The sequence below is a fragment of the Anolis carolinensis genome, chromosome 2 (genome assembly GCF_035594765.1).
Source record: "Anolis carolinensis isolate JA03-04 chromosome 2, rAnoCar3.1.pri, whole genome shotgun sequence".
Classification (NCBI taxonomy): Eukaryota; Metazoa; Chordata; class Lepidosauria; order Squamata; family Dactyloidae; genus Anolis; species Anolis carolinensis.
This window is the reverse complement of record NC_085842.1, coordinates 25974044-26000152: the sequence shown is the minus strand read 5'-3', so window position 1 is coordinate 26000152 and position 26109 is coordinate 25974044. Positions and strand designations below refer to the sequence as shown.

General features: G+C 40.3%; 1 protein-coding gene across 1 annotated transcript; it reads left to right on the top strand.

The window, feature by feature from the left end:
* Window positions 1–844: 844 nt before the first annotated feature.
* On the top strand, window positions 845–24514 carry LOC100560705 (von Willebrand factor A domain-containing protein 7). The gene is made up of 17 exons (XM_003218020.4): window positions 845–1278; window positions 2377–2499; window positions 5753–5932; window positions 7201–7276; window positions 8645–8736; window positions 10622–10786; window positions 11720–11929; window positions 13048–13186; window positions 14782–14918; window positions 16196–16483; window positions 16615–16830; window positions 18070–18242; window positions 18760–18874; window positions 20106–20310; window positions 20592–20673; window positions 21760–21983; window positions 23854–24514. Exons 1-17 carry the CDS (start codon window positions 1011–1013, stop codon window positions 23957–23959), a joined length of 2799 nt encoding a protein of 932 aa, XP_003218068.3. The 5' UTR covers window positions 845–1010; the 3' UTR covers window positions 23960–24514.
* Window positions 24515–26109: the final 1595 nt, after the last annotated feature.

Sequence of the window (26109 nt, the reverse complement as noted above, 5' to 3'; positions counted from 1 at the left end):
TAAGTTGACTCTGAGTTGTGATGACCTTATGAAGAAGAGATCTCCAAGTCATTGTCATCATCATCATCATCATCATCATCATTGTCATTTAATTACTTATTAATAGCCCTCCATCCAAGATGCTCTAGGCGATTTACAAGATAAAATTGTAAAGGATAAAAATAAAAATAAAAAAATTGTATCACCAAGCCCTCTGCTCTGGTCTTGTAGACTCCAGGCTGTGACTTCCCTGACTGATTCCTATCATTCTGGAATGCGATTTTTCTCTTTTCCTATTGCATTTCATTTTACATGTATTATCATATTTTCTAGTGAGCTATCTCTTCCATGATATGGTCAAAGTACAACAGCCTCAGTTAAGTCATCTTGAATGAACACAACGAACAAGGACAAGGAGCAACGGGTTCAAATTACAGGAAAGAAGATTCTACCTGAACATTGGGGAGAACTTTCTGACCGTACAAGCTGCTCAGCAGTGGAGCTCTCTGCCTTGGAGTCCAGTGGAAGCTCCTTCCTTGGAAACTTTTAAACAGAAACTGGTTACTGTCATGGATACATTGATCGTACTTTTCCTGCATGGCAGGGGGCTGGACTAGATGGCCCATCTGGTCTTTTCCAACTCTATTATTCTATTATTCTATGATCTATCGCTCCACTCTTAAATATGCTGAAGTCTTGAGGTATGTTTACAGGCGCAGCACATTAACATTTCCCTTCCAGTAAAGATAAGGAGTGCTGGCTAGTGATCAAAGAAAGGTTTGGGAAATAGGGTTTCCTGGATAATTCCCTCTCTCTCCCTCCCTCCCTTTCTTTTCTTTTCTTTTTTTGTCCTTGTAGGTGTAGACATTGACAAGGAAATAGAGTGAACAGGTAGGGAAGTTCCCTGTGAGCTGCCTCAGCTATTTATCTGGGAGGGCGAATGCCACACTCTGCTGTCAAAGCAGTCCAGAAGGCACATCAGGAGGGAGCGGAGGGCCTGTCCCATCTCTGCCTTCCATCTGATCCCTGATATGAAAAGAATAAACATGCTGCTCCTCAGAAATCTCCCTCTGCTCCTATGCCTGAGCATTGCGAGTGGATTCCGCCCCAATCATGAATCAGGTGGGATCGATCCAAGTGACTTCACGGATACTGATATCACGGAGATGGGTGTGCTTCGGGCCGTGGCGTGGTACATGGAGAGGAATCCTCTACCTGGAAAACCACCCATGACCCCAGGACAGTTAGAAAATATGAAGCCACTGACTGCTACTGGACTTTTCAAGGCCTATTTCCAAGGTAGGAGGAGAGAAAAGATGAGGAGGACTTTCCAAGCTCCATACAAATAGTCCTCATTGTCTTCCATTTTTGTTCCACCTGTTGTGAATGTTGGTCCTGTTTGCTTCTCTATGAGAACCAGGAAACCTGAGTTTGGAATAGAACATAACCTAAGGACATCTCTACACTGCCCTATACCCCAGGATCTGATCCCAGATTATCTGCTTTAAACTGGATTGTATGAGTCTCCACTGCCAGATAATCTGAGATAAGAAAATCCTGGGATATAGGGGCAGTGTGGAAGGGGCCTTAATGAACTCACAGTAAATCCCATACTCAAACCCATTGCTGCAATCCCTGTTCTATAGGACTCTGACAATCAACACTGATTTACAGGATCTCACTGTCTCCTTCTTGGTGAGCTGAATGTCATCATGCATCACCTTTCTCCTACAATCCCACTCCCCCAAAAACATATTTTTCTTATGCCTAGTGAATGTCCTACTGTTCAACTTGGGACCCTTCCACACAGCCATATAGTGTAACCCAGAATATCAAGGCAGAAAAACCCACAGTATCTGCTTTGAACTGGGCTATCTGAGTCCACACTGTCATCTATTCCCGTTCAAAGCAGATAATGTGAGATTTTCTTCAGCTGTGTGGAAAGGGCCTCAAAGGAAGTAAACCCTTGTCCTGTCCTTATCACCCTTCAACTAATTTCTGATTTATGGCAACCTTAAAGTGAACTTATGGGATTTCCTATGGCTGAGAGTGTACGACTAACCCAGTGTCACTGATCTGGTTTCAATGACTGACCAGATATTTGAACTCTGGTCCTCAGAATCATAGTTCAGTGCTCAGACTACAACACTACAACACCATCACCAGACATTTACGCAGGAAAGAGAGAAAATGTGGTTGGACAACCACTCCTCTTAGTCTCAAGAGCCAGAATGGCTAGTGTTGCAAGATTTTGAGAATTTTATTGCAACAGCATCTGGAGAGTCTTGGTTCCTGTTACTGTATCTAAATCCAGTTTGTAAAAAATGTAAATTTGTATATATGGGTTTTTTGTTTCTGTAATAACATGACCTGTCTCCCCCTTTTTTCTTTGCCTAGCTGATGTCTCTCCCAATCGCTTTGAGAAAGCTCTTCAAGAAATCACCTCTGGGAATAATCTTGTGGAAGTCCTCCACATGGAGGACAGCAGCTACTTCTTCTACTGTGAAGAGATTACAAAAAGTAAGCAGGTGTTCAGAGACACTGTGGCCTTCGAAGGAGTATTTCTTGGGGTTGGGTGCAAGGAAGAACTCAGTTGTGAACTGGAATGGATGGGATATCTTGTTGAAACAAATGGGACATGGAAAGAAATTCATGCCAGTCCTGGAGAAGAAAAAGCATGATTTCCCTTTCATTGATTCCTGTGTTCTATCACTGAGCTATAAATCTGTTAGTCCAAACATACATTCATCTGTATAAAATCTGATTTCCTGAAACTGGCACACCTTCCAGATGTGCTGGATTACATTTCTTACCATCCCTTCCATTGGTATAACAATGTTGGGCAGTTTCATCTGGGTGTACTTCTAGCACACACTGTTGTTTTATTGCTGGTGGGGTTTTTTCATAGTTGCCGATTTTGTCAGATTTCCTGATTTTTATAACTACAACATTTTTGTATGGTGTAGGATGAGAAGTGGTCTATGTGGTGATTCAGTGCACTGGGCAACACCAACCCTACTGATGCCCTTGTCTCACATTCACAGTCATTGCCACTTATTCATGTGGCAACTGGGGAATATTGGGAGTTACCATATATACTTGAGTATAAGCTGACCCAAATATAAGTCGAGACATCTAAATTTACCACAAAATCTGGGGAAACTTACTGACTCAAGTATAAGACAAAGGTGGGAAATGCAACAGCTACTGGTAAATTCAAAAATAAAAAATAAAAATAGATACCAATAAAATTACATTAATTGAGGCATCAGTAGGTTAAATGTTTTTGAATATTTACATAAAACTGTAATTTAAGATAATAATAAGACGTTAATAAGATAAGACAGTCCAACTCTGATTACCCATCCTTATGTTTTTATTGATGTGTTTTAACTTTGTCTTATTAATGGTTTGATTTTAATCGTATGTTTTAATTTTTCATTTGTGCGTTTTCGGTATTTGATGTTTTTGTATGTATACTCTTTTGCATTTGTAAGTCGCCCTGAGTCCCTGCGGTATATATGGTATATTCCAAACAAGTAAATTTCTTTCCATGACCTTGTAATGTAATATCCCTTTCAGTCAGGCCCCTTCCAAACAGAAGTACAAATTCCACACTGAACTGGATTATAGGGTAATCTGGGTATAACCCAGTTCAAACCATATATTGTGGATTATCTGCCTTGATATTCTGGGTTATATGGCTGGGTGGAAGAGCCCTCAGTGTTGAGTTCTTTCATTCATTAGGAAAACATTGAACTTTCATAATGTGATTATCCAAACTCCTACCAGAGTGCAAGGGATCAGCCTCAAATGCTGCTTTCTTGTCCCCTTGAATGATAGAGTCATATAGTTGGAAAAGGCCTCAGGGGTCATCCAGTCCAACTCCCTGTCATTCAGGAATACACAACCAAAGCACTCCTGATATGTGCCTATATGGCCATTGCTTAAAAACCTCCAAAGGAGATTCCACCATATTTTTAGGCAGCATATTCCTCTGCTGAACAACTTTTACAGTCAGGAAGTTCTTCCTAATGTTCAAGTGGAATCTCTCTTCCTGCAATTTGAATCCATTGCTCTGTGTCCTAGTCTCTAAAGGGGCAAAATCAAACTTGCCCCCTCCTCAATGTGGCATCTTTTCAAATATTTAAACATGGCTATCATGTCCCCTTTCAGGTTTCTTTTCTCCAAGCTAAACATACCCAGCTCCCTCTGACATTCCTTTTAGGGCTTGGCTTACAAACCTTTGACCATTTTGATTGCTCTTCTCTGGACACATTCCAGCTTGCCAATACCCTGAGATGTTAAAACATTTGAAACCAAAAGTAGCAAGCCTATCTTTCTCCAAACACTACTTACATCCCCAGATCGTTCTCTTTATCAGATTATGAAACTGCTATTGGTGGGTTCTTCCTATATTGTAGTATGCATGCTTTTCCATTTGCATCTTCTTACACGCTTTTCCTAATGGATCACATTTTCCACACAGATTAAAACATGTCTGTAACTCTATGCGTTTGTCCAACTGTATGCATTTTTAGCCATTCACCATTTATATGCATCATTTTACATCTAAGGTTCCTTCCACACAGCCCTATATCCCAGAATATCAGGGCAGAGAATCCCACATTATCTGAGTGTGGACTCAGATAACCCAGTTAAAAGCAGATATTGTGGGATTTTCTGCCTTGATATTCTGGGATATATTTCTGACCAAATATGCCTGTGTGTAGAAGGGCCCTAAGAAACATCAACATGAGTTTCTGAAAAGTGGGCATTTCTGAGATGGGGTGTGTATCCTGTGTTGGGAGGTACAAAATTATTTTCCCACTCTGTGCATGTGTTTGTGTATTTTAGTGGTCGGCTTTTATTCATGCTTAGGTCCAGGCTATCTGAAAGACCATAGCTCTCTATTTGGGCCTATCCAAGTTTTTAGACCTTCAGGGGATGACTTTCTACCATCACAGGCCTATTTGGTCAGAATCCAGAAGAGAACCTTCTCAGTGATGCTCCCAGCTTTGGAGGTCTCTGCCAAGAGAGGCCCATTTAGCCCCATCCTTGCTCTCCTTCCATTGGCAGGTTCAGAACTTAGTATTTAAATAACCCTTCAGTTTTTAATTTGGTTAGCATAGTGCAATGGGTATGTTTTAATGTTCTTTGACTATTTATAGAATCATCGAATCACAGAGTTGGAAGAGACCTCACGGGCCATCCAGTCCAACCCCCTGCCAAGAAGCAGGAAAATCTCATTCAAAGCACCCCCGACAGATGGCCATCCAGCCTCTGCTTAAAAGCCTCCAAAGAAGGAGCCTCCACCACACTCCAGGGCAGAGAGTTCCACTGCTGAACAGCCCTCACAGTGAGGAAGTTCTTCTTGATGTTCAGGTGGAATCTCCTTTCCTGAACATTAGGAAGAACTTCCTCACTGTGAGAGCTGTTCAGTAGTGGAACTCTCTGCCCTGGAGTGTGGTGGAGGCTCCTTTTGAACTAATGTTTAGTCTAAGCGGTTTGTATTCCATACTTTTTTTAAAAAAATTGTATTTCAGATAATATTGTTTTAACATTCAGTGTAAGCTCTTTGAGTCGCATGTGGGAGAAAAACAGACTATCAATCAGAAGTCCCTCTCCCCATTTCTGACTCTACTTCCACTAAATCTGGAACTAGAGCAAGACATGCTGTTTCAGACTGAAACCTGGATTGGTCTTCCTCACTTTTGAAAGGAAAGATGAGAAAATTTGTCATAACATGCTCTTTCATGCTATCAATTCCTAGGCATCAACCAACTCCGAATCCTGAGAGACTCTGTGCTGTCTGGCCTCAAAGGCCACGTGAATTCGTCTGCTTTGGAGTCAGCTCGCCTGAGTGCCGGGAAAGCCCTCCATGTCCTCCAGAAATTCTACAGCAACACCAACTGGGCTGAAATGGGCAACAGCAAGCCTTACGAATATCTGTGTAAGTCATACTAGATATGGAAAACCAGGATTGAGTCTATTTACTGTATTTATTTATTATTATTATTTACTTCATTTTTACCCTGCCTTCTTGACCCCAGAGGGGACTCAAGGCAGCTTACAGATCTGGCAAAAAGTCAGTGCCTTACAGGTAAACAATAAAACACATCTCATCAAAATATAAACAATCTAAATATATAAGCAATTAAAACACATATAAATACATATAAAATGCCATGCTGTGGTTTGCTCCCCAGCTTCTAAAATAAAGAGAAGGATTCCTTTAAAAAGTGTAAGAATACATTGTACATCAGTAACAATAACAATGCTTTTGATTTATACTGCACATTTCATCCTAAGAGCTCAGTATAGCTAATGCTCTTCATAAAACCCAATTGAAACCATACAGTGCAAATATGTCCTGCTGTACTAAAATACAAGTTAAATCATGACTTTCCAAACATTTTATGTTGGTGACACACTTTTTAGATATGCATCATTTCGCAACACAGCAATTCACTTTTACTAAACAAATCCCTTATGAGAGATATATATACATGAATTATACCTCATGAAAACCTTTCATATTTTTATAAATATATGATTTATTGCTTATTTAATGTAGACTCAGAGGTTTCTCATTGACGGTTGTGCAACATCTACACATTGCAGGCAACACACTAAAGTGTTGCAAAACACAGTTTGGAAAGCTCTGGGTTAAATAAATAGGCAAAATACTTTTAAAGAGGTGTTTGAGTTACTTTTTATTTTTACATCGGTTACAACCTTCTCAGACCATGATCTCAAAAATGAGCTTGAACATATGCAGAATTTTCCAATTACTTTCAAGAGAAATCTATGAAAAGAGATCCAAAGAAGTGCAGAAAGTGCAGTTCGTATGATGAATTTAACTCATTCTAAAAATATCTGCCCCATATTTGTATATTTATTTTTTACTAGAGAAACATCCTAAACTCAGCTGGGTTTGAGAAGTAAGTGGAGTACAATTGTGTCTCTAAAATGGAGTCCCTCCATTTTCTGTGTGTCTTGCAGTCAACTAACTTGCACATCAAATAACTGAATGAATAAGTGAACAATTATATATAGAACATACATAGACAGTCATTTCTGATGTATGGATTATGTTCATTACAATTGTGAATTCTGAACATATTGTATTTCATTCTATATGAGTTTTTACTTCATACCTGTTGACTGGACATTACTAAAACATATTACTGTATTTTGTGGGTATCTATTACTTTGCAGTAAACACAACCAGTCGGGCTTTTCCTGCTGCTCCAGCTTCCAAGACAACGTGTGGCAACTGTGTGAAGGAGTCAGGGTAAGACCAATACGGGGCCAAACTCAGAGAATGCAGAGACCAATTTTGACTTATGTGTCAGCCACTGACAATCGTTGGACCTCCACTGCCATATAATCCAGTTTTTTAATCCAAATTATCTGCTTTGAACTGGATTATATGAATCTTTATTGCCATATAATCTGGTTCAAGCAGATAATCTGGATTCAGAAACTGAATTATAAGACAGTGTAGATGGGGCCAATGACTACTTGGAAGGGGGTGGGATAAAATCTTCATTGGGGGCATCTACATTATAGAAGTAATGCAATTTGGCACCACTTAAAATGCTGGGACTCAATGGTCTGGAATCATGGTTCTTGCAATCTTACAAGGTCTTTAATCCTCTCTACCAAAGAGTACTGATCCCTAGCTGTAAGTCGTGGAAGTTAGTGGTGTCAAAATGCATTAATTCTACAGTGTGTAGATGCACTCCCTATCATCTAGTAGAGATGATAATAACAGGAGTCAAGAGGAAATAGCTACTTTCTATGTGTGGAAAAATTTTAGAGTACAACGTTCCTGAAAGGAGGTTATCTTTTTCAGAGTCAGGTGTAGTTTCGCCCCCTTTCATTATCTGGTATTGTTCCATTATCCAGGTGGAGGCCACAAGGGGGTGCTAAAGAGAGAAGGATAGTCCATTTTACAGAAGGGTTGTTGAAGGAGGTAAACCATTTCCCCTGTTTTCGCTGGTTATATCCCTTCCCTCCTTTCCATATCATAAACTAGGATTGTTTCCAAAACAGGGACATTGGTGGGGGGGGGGGGGAATAATAGGAAAATGGGGGAAATAGTTTTCCTCCTCCAACCCACTCTCCACCCCCATAAAATGGACTATTCTTCTCTCTCTAGCTCCCCCTTGTGGCCTCCACTCAGATAATGGAACAGTGACCTATTATCTTAATTTGTCCACTTAAATTGCTTATTTTAGGCCCCTTCTACACTGCCATATAATCCAGATTATCAAATCAGATAATCCGCATTATCTGCTTTGAATGGGATTATCCGAGTCTACACTGCCATATAATCCACTTCAATGCAGGTAATCTGGATTTTACATGGCAGGGTAGAAGGGGCCAGTCATGAATGGAGGTATTTCAATTATTTTCCACTTTATCCTTGCTATTGCAACCATGTAGATAATTATTCTCCTTGTAGGTTTATTAATTTGTTCATCTATCATGTTGAGAAGTTACAGCTGCAATGTAAATTCTAGTTCTAATTGTAAGGTTCCAATAATTGTATTATGTATCTTCTTTCAAAATTCCTAATCCTTTTCTTTTACATTTCTATAGCATATCTACCCCGGAATATTAATCCCCTTTCTCAATCAATGTTTATGCTTAACAGTGGCTGGTATTCATGTGATGAAAACCTTCTGGTGAAAGACATGCTCACAAGCGGCTACAAGTTATCAGCAACGTGCAGGACTAAACCGAGAGGTAAAAGCAGCTATTATCCCTGCGAAATATATAGATCCCTCTATGACGGGCATCCCATATGAATCTTTATTTCTATGTACTGGATCCTGGGAATTCAGAGGATATAAACTGGGGCCAAGATTCTAGATTAGCATCGTCTTCGGCTCGCCCTCTGCTCCAATCCAAATTTAAGAGGCATCAGCCACTGTGAGTAACGGGGCTCTGTTCTCCTGTTCATTGGCACAGAGAAATGGACATTTCCATCTCCTTCTCTTATGCAGTCTTTAGTTCAACAGTCAGAAGAAGGATTTCTGTCTCAATGCCTCCTTGCACCAGAGATTGTTCACAAAAGGGAGATAGAAATAGTCTGCTGGGTCTCATTCGACTGGAGAACAGACCTCCATTGCTCACAGAGGATGCTGCCTGGTAAATTAGGATTTCATCATTCCTATGTATTGCTTCCTCCAGTGGTTCTCTATCTGAGGTCCAGGGCATGGTAGTGGTGTTGTTACTATTATTGTTATTACTATTATGGTGATTTTTTAAATTAATATTACCAATAGAAGTAGTAGCAGTGTCATTATTGTTATAGTTATTACTACTGCTGCTGCTATTATTACGTCTATTAATATTATTACTGTTCTGCTATCACTACTGTTATTATTAAATTATTAACTATTATTAGTGTTGATACTATTATTTTAAATTTGTATGGAATCATTATAATAAAAAATGTATTATAATAGGAATGTGTGCATTAAGAGATTAACTTCTATCCCCTGCTCTCTAAATTTTAAAGACCTTCATAAAAAAATGAAATTGTTATTTGATGCAGTCTAATGCATTAAATCTTGAGTAAAGTCTTAGAGGTCTGCAGCCACAAAAAGTATTTAAAAGGGGGTCCATGATGAAGAAAAAGGTAAAAACCACTGCCCTATGCTATTGAATACCTAGAGATCATGACTCAGTTGCAAGGGTATAACTTAGAGTTTCTTTATATAACTGTGATTGTGAATTCCAGGCATTGTGTTCAGGTGAAATTTCCAAGGTTGGTAAGAAAAGAAAGGGATGCATGAATTACTCTATGACTGCTTCATGGTACAGTGAGTCCTTGGTAACCACTGAGCTTTGGTTCCAGAACCTCACCCTTGGATACCAAATCTATGAATGCCAAATCCCTTTATGTACAATAGCATAGTAGAATTATGTCCCTTATATAAAACTAGCTTTGCCCGGCCACGCGTTGCTATGGCTTATGAGAATCCTTTGTTGGCCACGTGGAATAGCAGTGAATAGCCTTGCAGTCTCAAAGCCTGGTCATTTTCTGGAATAGCTGGAGCTCTTTGTTGTATGAACGTAGAGGCATGGATGAGGGGTTGTGCTGCCAAGTTTAGTGTTTCTGGGATGTGTAGTTTTGTTGTTTTGTCCTAGGCCGAAATTTCATTACCCTTTTATATATATAGATGGTGAAACGTAAGTGGAGAGAGTTGTAATTTTTAATATGGGATGTATTTTCAAACCCTGGATGGGTGAATTCATACATTCAGAATGCATGGATACAGAGAGCCAACTGTAATTTTGTATTCAGTCTGCCCTCCATGTTCACAAGTTTAATATTTGTAGATTAGATTATTCTTGAATTTGATTAAATACGTTTTCTATAGGAATCTCTATTTTCTCCAGTACAACTTTATGGTCAACCTCCACCAGAAATATGACTATAAAGGCACACTGGGGGACCAAGACATTTCTAAAGAGAATGCTTCTCTAAGCATTTGTAGGTCCTGGCGGTGCATGAGTTTATGTTTTTTTAAAAATTATAAGATGCACTGACTCTGAATTTTAGGAGAATGATATAAATAAATACTATCATCTTCATCATCTCAGTCTCATATCCTTTCTGCAGGCAAATGTGGACATGGTGGGAGAAATGATGTGACCCAGAATTTCCCTCCTACGGGTGGCATCAACAAAGAGACTTCAGACCGACAACTTTCTCCACACTATCAGTTACACAAACAAGCTGCTGAACTGGCCATACAAGCCACAAGAGACTTCTTCGTGGGAGAAGGTAAGTCCCCAGCCTGGGTCTTTGACAATCAATGGGAACAGAGAGGCAGGTTATTCCCTGGTCTGAGAGCTCTTTGATAATAGAACATGCTGCCTCAAGGTATGGTGGAGCTGGCTTCTCTGAAGGTTCCTAAAGAGAGGCTGGATGGCCATCTGTCAGGAGTGCTTGGATTGTGTCTTACTGCCTGGGAAAAGGGGGTTGGACTGGATGGTCTATGGGGTCTCTTCCAGCTCTGTGAGTCATGATTCTGGTCACTTCACACCAGAAAGGCTCTATTGAATTCCATCTTCTTTGGGAAACAACAAGGGAAACACTGCTACAACCATTTTAGATGTAATGATTCAACACATGACATGCTGCATTTGGAGATAACAATGATGCAGCGTTCCTTTTACAAAATATGCAATGACTAGTGATGCTGTTGCTTTTTTTATCTAACAAATGACATTTTCCTGTTCTTCCTCTGTATTTGGATTCCAAATTTATGCCATTATTGTCCTTTTTCCTACAAAGAAGGAACCCAAAGGAATAATGTATGAAATTATGCTAGCAAAACTGGGTAACATTAAGAGCAAATAGTTACAGTATATGAGTGCAGATAGTGAGTTTTGTCAGGTACTTTTTTTTTTTTTTACAAAAGTCTCTTTTGCAAAAACTGTCCATGCATATTTTTTTGCCACTAAAACAAAATAGATATATTCTAGATACATCAGCCCAAGATGGAGTTATTAGTATGGCATTTGCTTTCATATTGTTTCTGAATGATGATGACCTTATTGCAGGTTTTCTCAGGCTGAGAGAGTGTGACTTGCCCAGGGACACCCAGGAGGTGTCGAACCCTGGTCTTCAGAATCATAGTCCAAGGCACAAACCACTACCTTATAAGTAACCTGCAGTATAAACATATTCTGATTTTGTTCGCTATTTACACAGGTTTTGGCCTTCTAAGCCAGATTGGCCATGATACTTTCAAGAAGTTTTTCAACATGGAAGGTTATTCCCTCACCTTCGCAATAGACACAACCGGTAGTATGTCAAATGACATCCAACAGGTCAAAACCACCTGCATTGAAATCCTCCGAGAATATTCTGGCTCTCCTGATGCACCCTTTAACTACATACTTGTGCCCTTCAATGACCCAGGTGAGAGGGAAACCAAAAGAAACATCCACAATTACCTATGTAATCTGGAGTTTGAAACCCTTTGTTCACACAGTGTTTATGAGGAAGCTAACACTACTGTTGTCAATTTGTCTCCAACCTGTCTGCTTGTGCATTTTCGCAATTCTGTATTTTATGAGATAAAAGAATTAAATGACAACAGTAACAGTAGTGCAAAATTAGCTAAACCGAGAAACTAATGTGTCATGACCTTGGATAGCAATGTAAATAAATTTTAAGTCAACATTTTCCTCACTTGTGGTACTGTTTTTATTTTTTTAAGAATCCCAAACTGTCCTGTGTGCCAATATTCAAAGTGGACCTTGTAATTATCCCTTTAAGTAGAAGCTGCTTTTCTGTGGCATTCCTAGTTGGCTCTTTTTCAACAGTTTCACTTGAATGTATCTTGGAGATTTCTTCTCACCAGAGAGAGGGTGTTTGAGATAGATCCAGTCTTCTATTACAAATCAAAGCTGTTGCTCACAAGCATTTTTATTAATTTGTCGGTCCTATTTTCAATATTATAGCTGCATCAGAAAAGTGTATCCTGTATGACCAGAAAACAAAAAGTGATTAATAGGGTCACAGGTTTTGAGTATATAAGAAGATTATGAATGCAGAAGAAGCTTTTAATCAAAGTTACAGGGGATATACATTGTATAAGATATACGGGGTGTTTAAAAAAGAACTCCCTATTCACCATTTAAATTAAATAGTGAATAGGGAGTTCTTTTTCAAACACCCTGCTTCTGACTTCACATTAAAGCAAGATCTTGGCTATGGTCATGGGCATTACTAGATTAGCCCACACTGGAATTTACACACATTTATTTGAATTCACTCCTATAGACTTATGCAAACTGTGCCAGTCTTACCCTCTCTATTTTGTAATATTTGCCTTGTAATAGTTTATTTGTTTTTCACTGTTGCCAGCTTCCAAATCCTCTGGTTGAACTGGATGGTCCTTATGGTTCTACAAAAAGACAGAAACAAATTCCACGAAATAAACGAATTGTTTGCTTTATGGTATGTCTATATTTTCAGCCATTAATAATGGTCTGTCATGCTTCCATTTCTCTTGTTTCTGTTTCTCTTGGCAGGTGTTGGGCCTGTCATGAAGACCAATAATGTGGATGAGTTTGAGTACTATATCTCTCGTCTCCATGTGACTGGTGGCGGTGATTGCCCAGAGATGTCATTAACTGGTTTGAAACTGGCACTGCAAGAGAGCTTGCCAAGGTAACGTTCCCCTTGCCTTTCTCTGCTCACTTCCCAGCAAACCTCTTCCCATATCATTCATTCTTCCTGCCCTACTTCAGGTTTTAGACGCCAGTGATATTGGGTTCCTTTCATTATCTGAGCAACATCGCTTGGAAGCATACTCTCTTCCAGGAAAGAAATGGGTTAATGAGGTGCTGGGTTTTGAGTTACGTTACTGGAATCAGCTTTCAGAAGAGCACCAGTGGTCATGGAGACAACTGACCAGTGAGATGACCAGCTTGGGAAACCTTTTAGATGTGGGAAGTTATAAAACCCTTGTGGTCTAGTCTAGCCTCAAATTGTCTTAAATTGTGGTACCCAGAACTATACACAATATATTCCAGATGAGGTCTAACCAAAGCAGGATAAAGTGGGAAGTATTACTTCACTCAGAAATGATACTCCTATTGAAGCAACCTAAAATTTGACTTTTTTAGCTTCCACATCACACTGTTGACTTACATTCAACTTGTGGTCTACTAAGACTCTTAGGGCATCATCACATTGAGGTCCTTGAGGTAGGGGACAGCGGGGGGACCCATAGGGCAGCGGGCAAACCTTGGGGCAGTGGGGCAAATCTGTCACCTGGCGTCCCTTCTTGCCCATCACATGCCAGAAACCATAGCCCATAATTCTCAACCTGAACTTGGGTGGTCTCCCGTGTTCAGTTTCCCCCATCCTACCATACTTCACCAGTGCAGCCAACATGGAGCCCCGCTGTAAGTAGATATGTGTTATGTGATGAAATTCGGTGGGCTCTGCACCAGCTGCGTTGGTGAAGTGTGGTAGGACAGATAATTTATTTGATGTGATGAGGTTCCCAGATTCCTTTCACATGAATGATTGTCAATTGAAAACAGTTGTTTATTATTTATTTACTTACCATATTTATATCCCGCCTTTCTCAACCCCTGGGGGGACTCAAGGCGACTTACAAATGGCACTACATAGTATTAAAATAAGCATACATAAAAACATATTTAAATGCAATCCAATGTTAAGATACAGTATCCCAAAAGCAAGGTCAAAGCTGATCCAGAATCAATTGCATGATTTCAAGTAAACTTATTGCACATCTACATCTCGAAGGCTTGCTCCCAAAGCCAGGTTTTAACTCTCTTCCTGAAAGCCAGGAGGGAGGGGGCTGACCTGACATCACTTGAGAGGGAGTTCCACAACCGAGGGGCCACCACTGAGAAGGCCCTATCTCTCATCTCCACCAACTGCACTTGTGAAGGAGAGCAGAGCCTTCCCACATGATCTTAGACTCCGAGATGGTTCATAGGGAGAGATACATTCGGATAGGTAGACTTCGCCGGAACCATTTAGGGCTTTGCAGGCTAAAGCCAGCACTTTGAATTAAGCTCAGAAGCAAATTAGGAACCAAATTTGGAACCAAATAATCTAATTACACCATCAAGCATTTCCCAACTATTTTCAAATATTCTTTCCACTCCTACCCACATGTTCAACCGTTCTATCCCTTCCTTGTAACATCCTCCACTCCCAACAGTCAAGCTATTCATGCTCCGACAATAATGAGTGGTTGTTTGTATCCATTTGGCCTTTTCCAGATCAAAGATCTTCACCTTTACCGATGCTGGGGCTAAAGATGAATGGCTGAAGGATGAGGTTAAGGTCCTGATCGATTCTACAGGGTCTGAGGTGAACTATGCCCTCACCGGATATTGTTCCAGCCGCAAACGGAGAAGTAAGTCAATCAGAGAACCTTGGAAGACGATAATTTGTGTGGAAATGAATGCGGACTGAAATAAATTCTTACTGAGTGGGGAAGAAAAAGGAGATACTTTGGAACATCAGCCTTGTATTTTAGCAATCTTGATAATAGGTTAATAGGAAAGCTACAACCAAATGACCAGCATGGTAACATAGGACATTACCCTTCCACAAGGCTGGTAAAAGTAATAGACTCATTTATCATGCAAATACACTGAACACATTTTCAGTTACCATAGAGTCTCACTTATCCAACATTCGCTTATCCAACGTTCTGGATTATCCAACACAGTCTGCCTCCCACCCAGATCCACAGCTGTTTCTCTAGGCAACAAGGACTGCATTTTTTATGCATTTAATTTCCATCAATATTGTTACTGTAAGTTCATTTTATGCAATACTATCTTTATTTGTAATCAATTTGTTAGTAGTCAATGTTTTCAATACATTGCGATGTTTTGGTGCTAAATTCGTAAATACAGTAATTACTACATAACGTTACCGTGTACTGAATTGCTTTTTTCTGTCAATTTGTTGTAAAACATGATGTTTTGGTGTTTAATTTGAAAAATCATGACATAATTTGACATTTAGTAAGCTTTTCCTTAATCCCTCCTTATTATCCAACATTTTCACTTATCCAACGTTCTGCCAGTCCGTTTATGTTGGATAAGTGAGACTCTACTGTAATCCATTTGTGGCCTTTTATAAAAGAAAGGCCTTCCAGCAGACGTCAGAAGAGAAACAAAACTATGCCCTCTATTATTCTGCTGTAATTGCGATCTGTCTACCTCGTGTGATAAACACCTTAGTTTTAAAGGTGCGGCCACATTTCTTTTTTTCTGCCTCCCCCACCCTTCCTCCTTTTTGGTTTTGATCAAGTAATATAATTAATAGTCATAAATGCTCTGTAGTATACGAATATGTGGACAAAAGCATGTGACTCCTGAATTATTTTTCACTTGTGAACATAGGAGTTGATGAGAGCAAAACTTTAAAACAGATATTAAGGGATTCTCTACTTAGATCCTTATCATGCTAGGTTGTTACAGTGCTATTATCCACTTCAACTGCCTATGGAATCCTAGGATTTGCAGTTTAGGGAAAGGCATTTAGGATTCTTAGCCAGAAGGCTCTTGGGCTTCACTAAATTACAACCTCTCAATTCCAGGGGATACAGCCGTGGTAGTTAAAGTGGAACAATAGCGCTATCATCACAGTGCAGTATGAAAATGCTTTCCATCTCCACAGGTGTTGCTAGAGAAGAAACGGAAGCTTCTGCCAGAAGTTACGATAATCTCTATGAAGAGCTAGCTGCCTATTCTGGTGGTTACTACGTGATGACCTCCAAAAGCCAGCTCCACCAGATCCTGGGCATAATGAAGCTGTCCCTGAATGCTGCCCCAGTGAAGGTGGCTTATAGTCACATGGATGGGACGCGGTTCTCCTTCCCTGTTGATGAGACCCTCACAGAAATTACTGTCTCTGTCAAGAGCAGAGTCTCCTCTGGATTCAGCATGACTGTGCTGCAGCCTTCAGGTATGTTGATCTGTGATGCAAAGAATGAAGAACTGAGCTTTGCTGCAAGTAGATTGTGGGAAAGAATAATGTGGGGTCATATGCCTTCTGGTTCTCAAATTCTGTCCATGTTTGCTGTCATCTCATTGCAGGTGCCACATCAGCCTCCACTGTTGTGATCGACACAGCCAACCACAAGGTTGTGGAGGTGTCTCCTATCCATGAGAGGGGTTCTTGGACTGTGACGGTCTCTCCCAGTGGCTCCTATGAGGTGGAAATTGGGGGCAAGAGCTTGATGGACTTTTCTTACCAGATTATGCAAAGGCAGAAAGAGTATGTGCTCCCTGTCCAAGGGCGACCAGTAAAAGGTAAGAGGCATGTTTCTCTTACACTGAAGGAAGAACACCTTCTAGAGCATATTATAGTCATCCTTACACATTAAGGCTATAGGATTACCACAAGAGTGGGAAAATCATGAAATTTTTCTTTTACCTAAGAGAACACCTATTTAGGAATTTCTAAGTCCTCCAATGTGATTCTATGATCAACCTCTATTGCACATTGACCACAGAGTTGTGGAGAACCTAGAAAGCTGGCCCAAAAGTAACTACACTTAGGCAATATTGGATAGGTGACATGTGACTTGACAACAGTACATTTGAAAGAGAGATCTCAATTCAAGTAGGAGACTAACAAGGTAGAACATGTGTGGAGAAGGGCAAAAATGGTCAAAGCCCTATGGTTGTGGCTTAGGGAACTGTGTATGTTTACTTTGAAGAATAAAAGGTTGATAAGGGACATGCTGTTGTTGTTTGTTCGTTCAGTCAGTTCCAAGTCTTTGTGACCTCATGGACCAGCCCATGCCAGAGCTCCCTGTCAGCCGTTGCCACCCGCAGCTCCTTCAAGGTCAAGCCAGTCGCTTCAAGGATAACATCCATCCATCTTGCCCTTGGTCGACCCCTCTTCCTTTTTCCTTCCATTTCCCCAGCATTATTGCCTTCTCCAAGCTTTCATATCTCCTCATGATGTGGCCAAGTACTTCATCTTTGCCTCTAATATCCTTCTCTCCAGTGAGCAGCCAGGCATTATTTCCTGGAATATGGACTGGTTGGATCTTCTTGCGGTCCAAGGGACATGATAGCCATGCTTAATTATTTCAAAAGATGTCACATTGGAGACTGGGGCAGGCTTGTTTTTTTTTGTTTTGTTTTTTTTTTTTTGCTGCTTTTGAAGCTAGGACAAGGAGCAATGGATTCAAATTACAGGAAAGGGGATTCCACCTTAACATTAGGAAGAACTTCCTGATATTTAGAGCTGTTTGACAGTGGAATATGCTACTCTGGAGGTTTTTAAGCGGAGACTGTATGGCCATCTATCGGGGTGCTTTGATTATGTGTACCTGCATGACAGAATGGGGTTGGATTGTGTGGCCCTTGGGATCTTTTCCTACTCTATGAATTTATGCTGATTTCTTGTCTCTGAAAATCAGAGAAGCTTAAAAGGGAACCATGAGAGAAGGAAAATCCTGAAGCTCAATGCAGTTGGCAGCAATAAACAGGGAGGGAAAACTGAGAGATTGCCTTTCTAACCTCCTGCATTTTTCTCAGGTGCAAACTACACATTCTCCATGAAGGTGATGGGAGATGCTAAAGGTGCCGAGGTTCACCGTCTGGCTTACGTTTCTGGTCAAGGAATCCCCATCGGCTCTGTGACTTTGAATCAAACCTCTGATGCCTTTGGCAACATCTTGGCCGTTGCCCCGATTTCCTTGCATGCTCCAGTATGTACCTTTTCCTTCCCAGTAATTAGAGATGTGTTGAATGTACTGCTTTCATTTCAGCAAGTGTTTGGTTTTAAAGGTTGCAGAGATGAATAAATTGACACATTTTGATAAAAAATGAATCATTGGCATAATTTTTTCAAAAAACAATACTAGGACTGATTTGAAAGCTTGATAGTATTAGGGTTTGAAGATGAGTAGGATTATCTGTTATTGTAAAAGTTAGTAAGACACCTATTTAGAGGAAGCAGATATATTTGATAACTATAACCATCAGTTATGAAATTAGAAGTCATTTGTCTATTCCTTGTATTTGTAGTTTGTTAGATTTTAGGGTTTTTATTTTCTTAATGTAGCTTTTAGCTTTTTAGTTTTGTTTGTTTCATTATTGTCTTCATTTGTTTTTGCAGTTGTGTGCTTTTTTCCTATGTGTTTCTTCCTGTACACATCAAGGTATACAGGGACAGTGTAAAAGATCTTAAGCAGCATTTCAGTTTTCTTCTTTGTCGTCTTTTAGACTACCTTGCTGATCGTAGAAGGCCTCTCTCCAGGCGGGCTTCCTTTTTCACGAGTGAGTGCTGAACCCATCACCACAGAGTCAGTCCAGATCTTGCCCTTGCCGGGTCAAAATGGTGAGTGACACCTCTGCCCATTTCAGCTTCTTCCATTTTTCTTAATTGATTTCCTTTCCTTCTGTTTCCACATGAATGAGATTTTCAGCTCCAGAAATGTCTGCCGACAGATTTCAAAATGCTTGGACCCAAAAAACCAAACACAAAATGAATTTATATTTTATGCATACCTTATACACATACGTCTAAAATAATTGAATAGACAGTATTTTTACTAATTTTGTGCATGAAATAGTTTGTGTTCATTGAACCATCAAACAGCAAAGGTGTCACGATCTCAACCACCCAGGTGGATAATTTCAGATATTAGAGCATTTTGGATTTCTGGAGAAGGGATATTCAACATGTATTATTGTCAACAACATATCTATTGTCCTTTTGGTTTTTAAAAAAATATTACAAATATATTTGTATTTGTTTTTATGTAGCCCCTGAAAAAGCCATTGAAATATATACAGAGCCTGAAACATTCAGCTTTTTTGGCAGTAAAAAATAAAAACAGCCATGTGTTGTCGAAGGCGTTCATGGCCGGGATCACAGGGTTGTTGTATGTTTTCCGGGCTGTATGGCCATGTTCCAGAAGTATTCTCTCCTGACATTTCGCCCACATCTATGGCAGGCATCCTCAGAGGGTGTGAGGTATGGAGAAACTCAGGAAGGAGGTTTATATATATATGTGAAAAGTCCAGGGTGAGAGAAGAACTCTGTGTCAGTTGGAGGCCAGTGTGAATGTTGTAGTTAATCACCTTAATTAGCATTGAAAAGCTTCATCTCCTGGCTTTTCCTGCCTGGGGGCATCCTTTGTTCAGAGTCATTAGCTGCCCTTGGTTCCCATGTCTGGAACTTCTCTATTTTCAAAGTGTTGCTTCTTATTTACTGTTCTGATTTTTGAGTTTTTTAATGCTGGTAGACAGATTTTGTTCATTTTCATGGTTTTTTCCTTTCTTCCATCCATCGAGAAGTTAGATGTATTTCTATTTTTCCCTGTGCATTTCATGAAAATTAATACACATTTCCATGCAACACATGCAGTTTCATTCACCATTTTGCCTAGCTTATGCGTGTATATATACTCCATCTCAGAGCAGATATGATAAAAATCACTTTTGGAACAACCTTTATGCTGATTAGTGCATCCTGGGAGTTGTAGTCAAAGCAAAGTATTTTCTCAAAGTCATGCTACCAACCTTGCGCTGCCCACCTTGTGAACACGCTGTTCTGCTCTTTTTAGGGACGCTGTCACCTGGGGAGACTTTGGAGCTCTCTGTCATGGTGGTGAATGATGGGCCATCAGCTCCATTCTCCTTCAAGGTTTCGGATGACCTGGGTCTGATGAGAAGCTTCAGGCCAACATCAAGCTTCTTAAATAAAGGAGAAAACATCACCCTCACTGCAACTTTCATAGCATCTGGAGAAGACAGTAGCTTTGCCTCCAGGTAAGGACATCTATGAAGGAACCAGGCAAGGTTTAAAAATATATAACTGAATACTAAGTGGCTAGGTCATCATATTTTTCATATCTATGGTTGTGAAAGCTAAATAGTGAAGAAAGCTAATATGGAAGAAGATCATCTGGATGGGGAATTAGAGTCTGATGGAAGTCTCAGCTGGGCTGCTAGAGGGAGTAGAATGGGTGAACTGGGTGATCTGGTACAGTAGATGCCCCTTTGTACACACACACATACTACTTACAGCAAACCCGTACATCTTCTTCCAGTATTGCAACGTTCTCTGCAAAGAGCTCAACAGCCCAGAACTACCTGAAGCTTCCCATCACAGTCATTCCTGAGACGGCCCTGGTGAGTTTGACCTCCATATTGACTGTGGTTACTGCTATTACCTGGCATTCAGTTAAAGGTTCCTTATTTCATCTCAGCTCAAAAAGCAGTCTCCTAATAACCATGTAGCAAGGACTGCCATATTATTGGCATAGTTAACCTTCACTGAGTTTTACAAATGTGATGGATTCAAGAACAAAGACTGCTAAAAAAGACAAATTAATGAGACCTAGTGGAAATCAAGATTGATCTCTCCCTACATGTCAAGATTACTAAACATGCTGTTGTACTTTGACCATATCATGAGAAGACAGGCCACACTTTTTTTAAAAAAAGACCATAGTACTTGGGAAGATTGTAGGAGGCAGTGTGAGAAGAGGAAGACTGCATTTCAGATGGACTTGACCAAAGAAGCCACGACTGCCCTGAGTCTGCAAGACCCAATGAGGGCTGTTGAGAGGGACTTGGAAGTCTTTCATTCATGAGGTTACCTTAAATCTGTTGGTCCCCAGGTGTTTTGGCTTACAAGTCCCAGAAATCCCAGCCAGTTTATTAGCTGTTAGGATTTCTGGAAGTTGAAGGCCAAAACACCTGGGGACCCACAGGTTGAGAACCACTGCCTTAAACTGATCTGCTTATCTGCTTATCCCAAATTATCTGGCAGTGTAGACTCATATGATCCAGTTCAAAGCAGATAATCTGGGATCAGATCCTGAGGTATCGGGCAGTGTAGATCCAGCCTTAGTCTTAAATGTGGCAAAATTGCCTCCCAGTCCTACTAGGGAGAATTTGGGGGCCAAAAATGTAGTTTTTAAAAAGATGTTTGGAGATTATGTGGACCCACAAAAATAACTCACAGTCACACTTTCCGCAAAGTAATCTGAAATTTACTACCATGTAAAACTGTTCTCAGAAAGTCTTTTTTTATATGGCTTGTATTAATATTGATATGAGGAGGGGATGGCCTGCAGGAAGAAATTTGACAATTGAAGGAGCTGCCAGAATTTTAAAATAATCTTGCAAAGAGTCTTCACATATGTATTGTGTGGGTTTTGATATGTACTGATGGCGGCTACTCACTCATGAGTATTGCTAACTCACCAACAGGAAACAGATGAGACCCCTCCGGTCTACAAGCTGCTAGACTTCTACATGCCTTGCGTAGGCAAACTCCAGCAAAAGCCCATCTGCTCTGGGCACAGTTGGCGCATGAGGTTTTCTGCCAAGGACGCTCAGAGTGCCGTCACTGTCCGAGTCAATGCAAACCCCACCGGTCTGACATGCAGTCCTCGAGGGACCGATGGCGATAAAGATCTTATCTGTCACTATGTGTATGTATATCTACCATTTCTAGGAAATCTGGTTTAATGTGTTGTAGAAGGCTTTCATAACTGCAATCACTGAGGTATTGTGTGGTTTCGGACAATATGGTCGTGTTCTAGCAACATTTTCCCTTAATGTTTCTCCTGCATCTGTGCCTGGCATTTTAAGATTTTTTTTCCCTGGTGTTGAAAATCTTCCTCTGATAGTGAACCTCTCCCTCTCTCTCTCTTGCTGACTGATTGTTGTACTTTAAATAGCACATGTTTAAGATAGAAAAACAACACAAAGAGACGGGTAATACTTTCCATTGGGACTACGAAAGTAGTATCACTACTTCTCACAAAACACTCTGAGGAACTGCTTCAAGTGTTCCCTCCGGTCTCTAAAACTAAGATTAACCAACAGCACCCTCTTGAGGTTAGGATCTGCTCTGCAAAAATGCATAACTGCAAAAACTCTTGCCAGTTTTCTCTACACTAAAAAAAAAAAAAAAATTAACAATATTCTCTCCCATGCTGAATTCATGTGTATGTCCGGTCATGCCAACTGAGTTCTAAATCACATTTTTAAGGGATATCTTCTATTCTATGTTCATTGCTTCCTCTATCCTAGGGTGCATTTGCAGTGTTGAATGAAGGCACCTTGACACTAGGCTTGTGCAATCCGGGTAAACCTTAACCCACTTTGTGTCCAGGCTTTTGGTGGGGACCCCGATCCATTTTTTGGGAGCCTCCCGAAATTTGGAGGGCAGACATCTGCTTTTGCTCTGGCGTGCTGAAATACCTGTTTTCTTTTGGACCATTATGGGGAAAGGGCTTTCCAGGCTCCCCTTCCTATCATAGGCATTTAAGCTGTTTCTACTCTAGAGGAGAGATGCTCAGCTGCAGGCAGGTGCGCACTTTAAGGAGGCTTCTTACCTGTTTCTGTACTTTAGAGGAGAGGGGCTTGGCTGCAGGCAGGCACGTGTGCTTTCTGGGCCTGCATGCCACACACACACTCTTTCCAAGGCAAGGAGGTTCAGTTTCTTACTCTAGAGGAGGCGCCCAACTGCAGGCAGGCACACTCGCTTTCTAGACCTGCATGCCACACACACACTCTTTCCAAGATAAGGAGGTTCAGTTTCTTACTGTAGAGGAGGTGCCCAGCTGCAGGCCGGCACACTCGCTTTCTAGACCTGCATGCCACACACACACTCTTTCCAAGATAAGGAGGTTCCATTTCTTACTCTAGAGGAGGTGCCCAGCTGCAGGCAGGCACACTCGGTTACTTGACCTGCATGCCACACTCACACTCTTTCCAAGATAAGGAGGTTCCATTTCTTACTCTAGAGGAGGTGCCCAGCTGCAGGCAGGCACACTCGGTTACTAGACCTGCATGCCACACTCACACTCTTTTCAAGATAAGGAGGTTCTGTTTTTTACTCTAGAGGAGGCGCTCGGCTACAGGCAGGCCATACTTTCTGGGCCTGTATGCCACACACACACTCCTTCCAAGGCAAGGAGGCTGCTCACGAAAAGCAGGCAAGGAGCCAGGATTGGCTCTTGCTTGCTTTCATGTCAAGCTGATTTTCATATCAGGAGGGGGCTTCCCATTACGTGTTCTCAAAGGTAACGAATGAACAGATGTAACAAAGGATAACAGAGCCACACACAATTCTATTTGACACCACTTTTAGTGCCCTGGCTCAATGCTATGATTTCTTGGTGGTTGTAGTTTTACAAGATCTTTAGACTTCTCCGTGTCACCAAATTATATTTCCCATGGTTTCACAGTATTGACACATAGCTGCTAAAGTGGTATCAAATTTCATTAATTAACTTTCTTTCTTCCATTTGACCTTTTTATTTATCTGTCTCCCACATTTGTCCCAATTTATAGGTCAGACTGCTGTTCTCCTTATGCAGAAGTCCTGATGAGTGATGAAAATGGGAACACGGAGACTCTCACCATCGACTACCGACGTCCACGTCCCTCAGCAGCCTAATGGGTTACAACACATATGAATATATCTTTGTTTGCTTATTTTACATGATTTTGCCTCACTCCTTAAACCAAAGTAGATCAAAAAGCATCTGTGGTAGTACAAGCCCCGTCGTCAGGTTTAGAGTCTAAAGCAGACATTAGTGTATTAGCTGCAATGTGTAAATGTGTCAAGCAAACCTAATGAGTCTGTGTGAAATAAGCAAGAAATCATATATATTTTCAATATATACATGAAAGGATTTCGTGAGATATTTTGTGTTACCAAACATTTCATTATTACAATTTATTTATGTGTCCATATCTCTTCTAAGGGTTTTTTATTCAAAGAAGCACACCTATAGTCAAACAATCAAATCAAGACATATACAGAAAGACAGATTTCACAAAATAAAAGGACCGTATCCTTAAAAAAATAAAATATTTTTTTCTTATTATAAAACACAAAACAAAAACAATTAACAAACTCATTCTAAAACAATAATCCCATCCACAACAACCCCACACAAACTAAACACATCCTATACGTAGAACAATAAAAACTTATCTATAAGTCTCACATTCTCTGCCTGTTTGTTTTAATTTCTCAGTTAACTGTTACCTGCATAACCACCCTTCTAATTTTAATAACAGGTCAGAAAACCCGGAGGAAGCAGGTTAAAATAACCAATTTCTAGGTCATAAAACCAGTAATAGAATTTTGTCCCCATCTTTGGTTTTAAAAAGTGATACATTGGTCAAGGTTTGGTCAAAGTTTCTCGCTTTTGTGTGCATTTGCATCTTTTATAAGGAGTTGGTTTGGCCTCTGGTTTGCAAGTAAAAATGAATTATTTTGCTGCAAAATGGTGTCCGTCTACAGCCCCTTCTACACTGCCATATAATCCTGATTGTCAAAGTAGATATGAGTCTACACTGCTATATAATCTAGTTCAAAGCAGATAATTTGCATTTGTTCTGATGGCTTGCTCCTGGGCTGCAAGGATCAGGCCTTCTGTCTCCTTCTTCAGGGTCCCATTCATGAGTCATAGCCAGGTCTTCTTATTAACCTTTCTTTCAATTTTGTCAAAGAACTGTATCATCATCATCATCATCATCATCAGTCTCCTCTCAAACCCCAGCAGCTGCTTTTTATGGTTTTGTTCTTCTGAGATGAACAAACCAACATGCACAATGCCAGAAACTGTGAAAATTGATTGTTGGCATGCCTTCCTCTACTGCTTCTGCAGAAATGCCTAAAACAATCCTTTTTGTTTATTTTCCTCCTTCCTGGAACTATAAAATCACTGCTATTTATTTGATGTACCAAGTTGATATCCTGTTAAAGTGGAATCCTTGGAGGAAGAATTCTTCTCTGATAAAATGCAAATAATTCACAGAACATGATATTCTTGCAAACAAACTAGAAAGACATGTACTAGACAATACTACTGTTACATGAACTTGTAATTGGCTGAGGAACTGAACTCAAAGGGTGCTCACAAATGGCTCCTCTTCATCCTGGAAAGAATTGACTACTGGAGTGCTGCAGGGTTTGGTCCTGGTCCAATATTGTTCAATATCTTTATGAATGACTTGGATGAAGCTTTAGATTATTCTAGAAGACAGGATCAGAATTCAAAACAACCTTGAGAGATTAGAGAGCTGGGCCAAAACTAACTAAATTAATTTCCACAAGGACAAAGGTACACTTAGGCAGAAAAAAAATGAAATGCCCAGAAACAGGATGGATGGTATCCGGCTCATCAACAGTTCATGTGAAAGAGATCTTGGAGTCTTAGGATCTTATCACATTAGGATATACCATACTCCATTTCGAAGACTCTTTGAATAAGATTTCAAACAAGTTGAACATGAGCCAACAATATGATACAGCAGCCATGGGATTTTGGACTGTGTCAAAATGAGTATAGTATCTCTAGATCAAGGGAAGCAATGCTGTCACTGTAATCTGCTTTGGTCAGACTATGAAAGTTTTTTGGTGAGGAGAATTAACTACAGTGGGCCTTAGCATCGACTGGGATTTGGTTCCAGGACCCTCCATGGACACCAACATCCGTGAATGCTCAAGACACATTATAAACAATGGCATAGTTAAATGGACTCCCTTATATAAAATGGCTAAATCAAGATTTGCCTTCGGGAATTTTTTGCTAT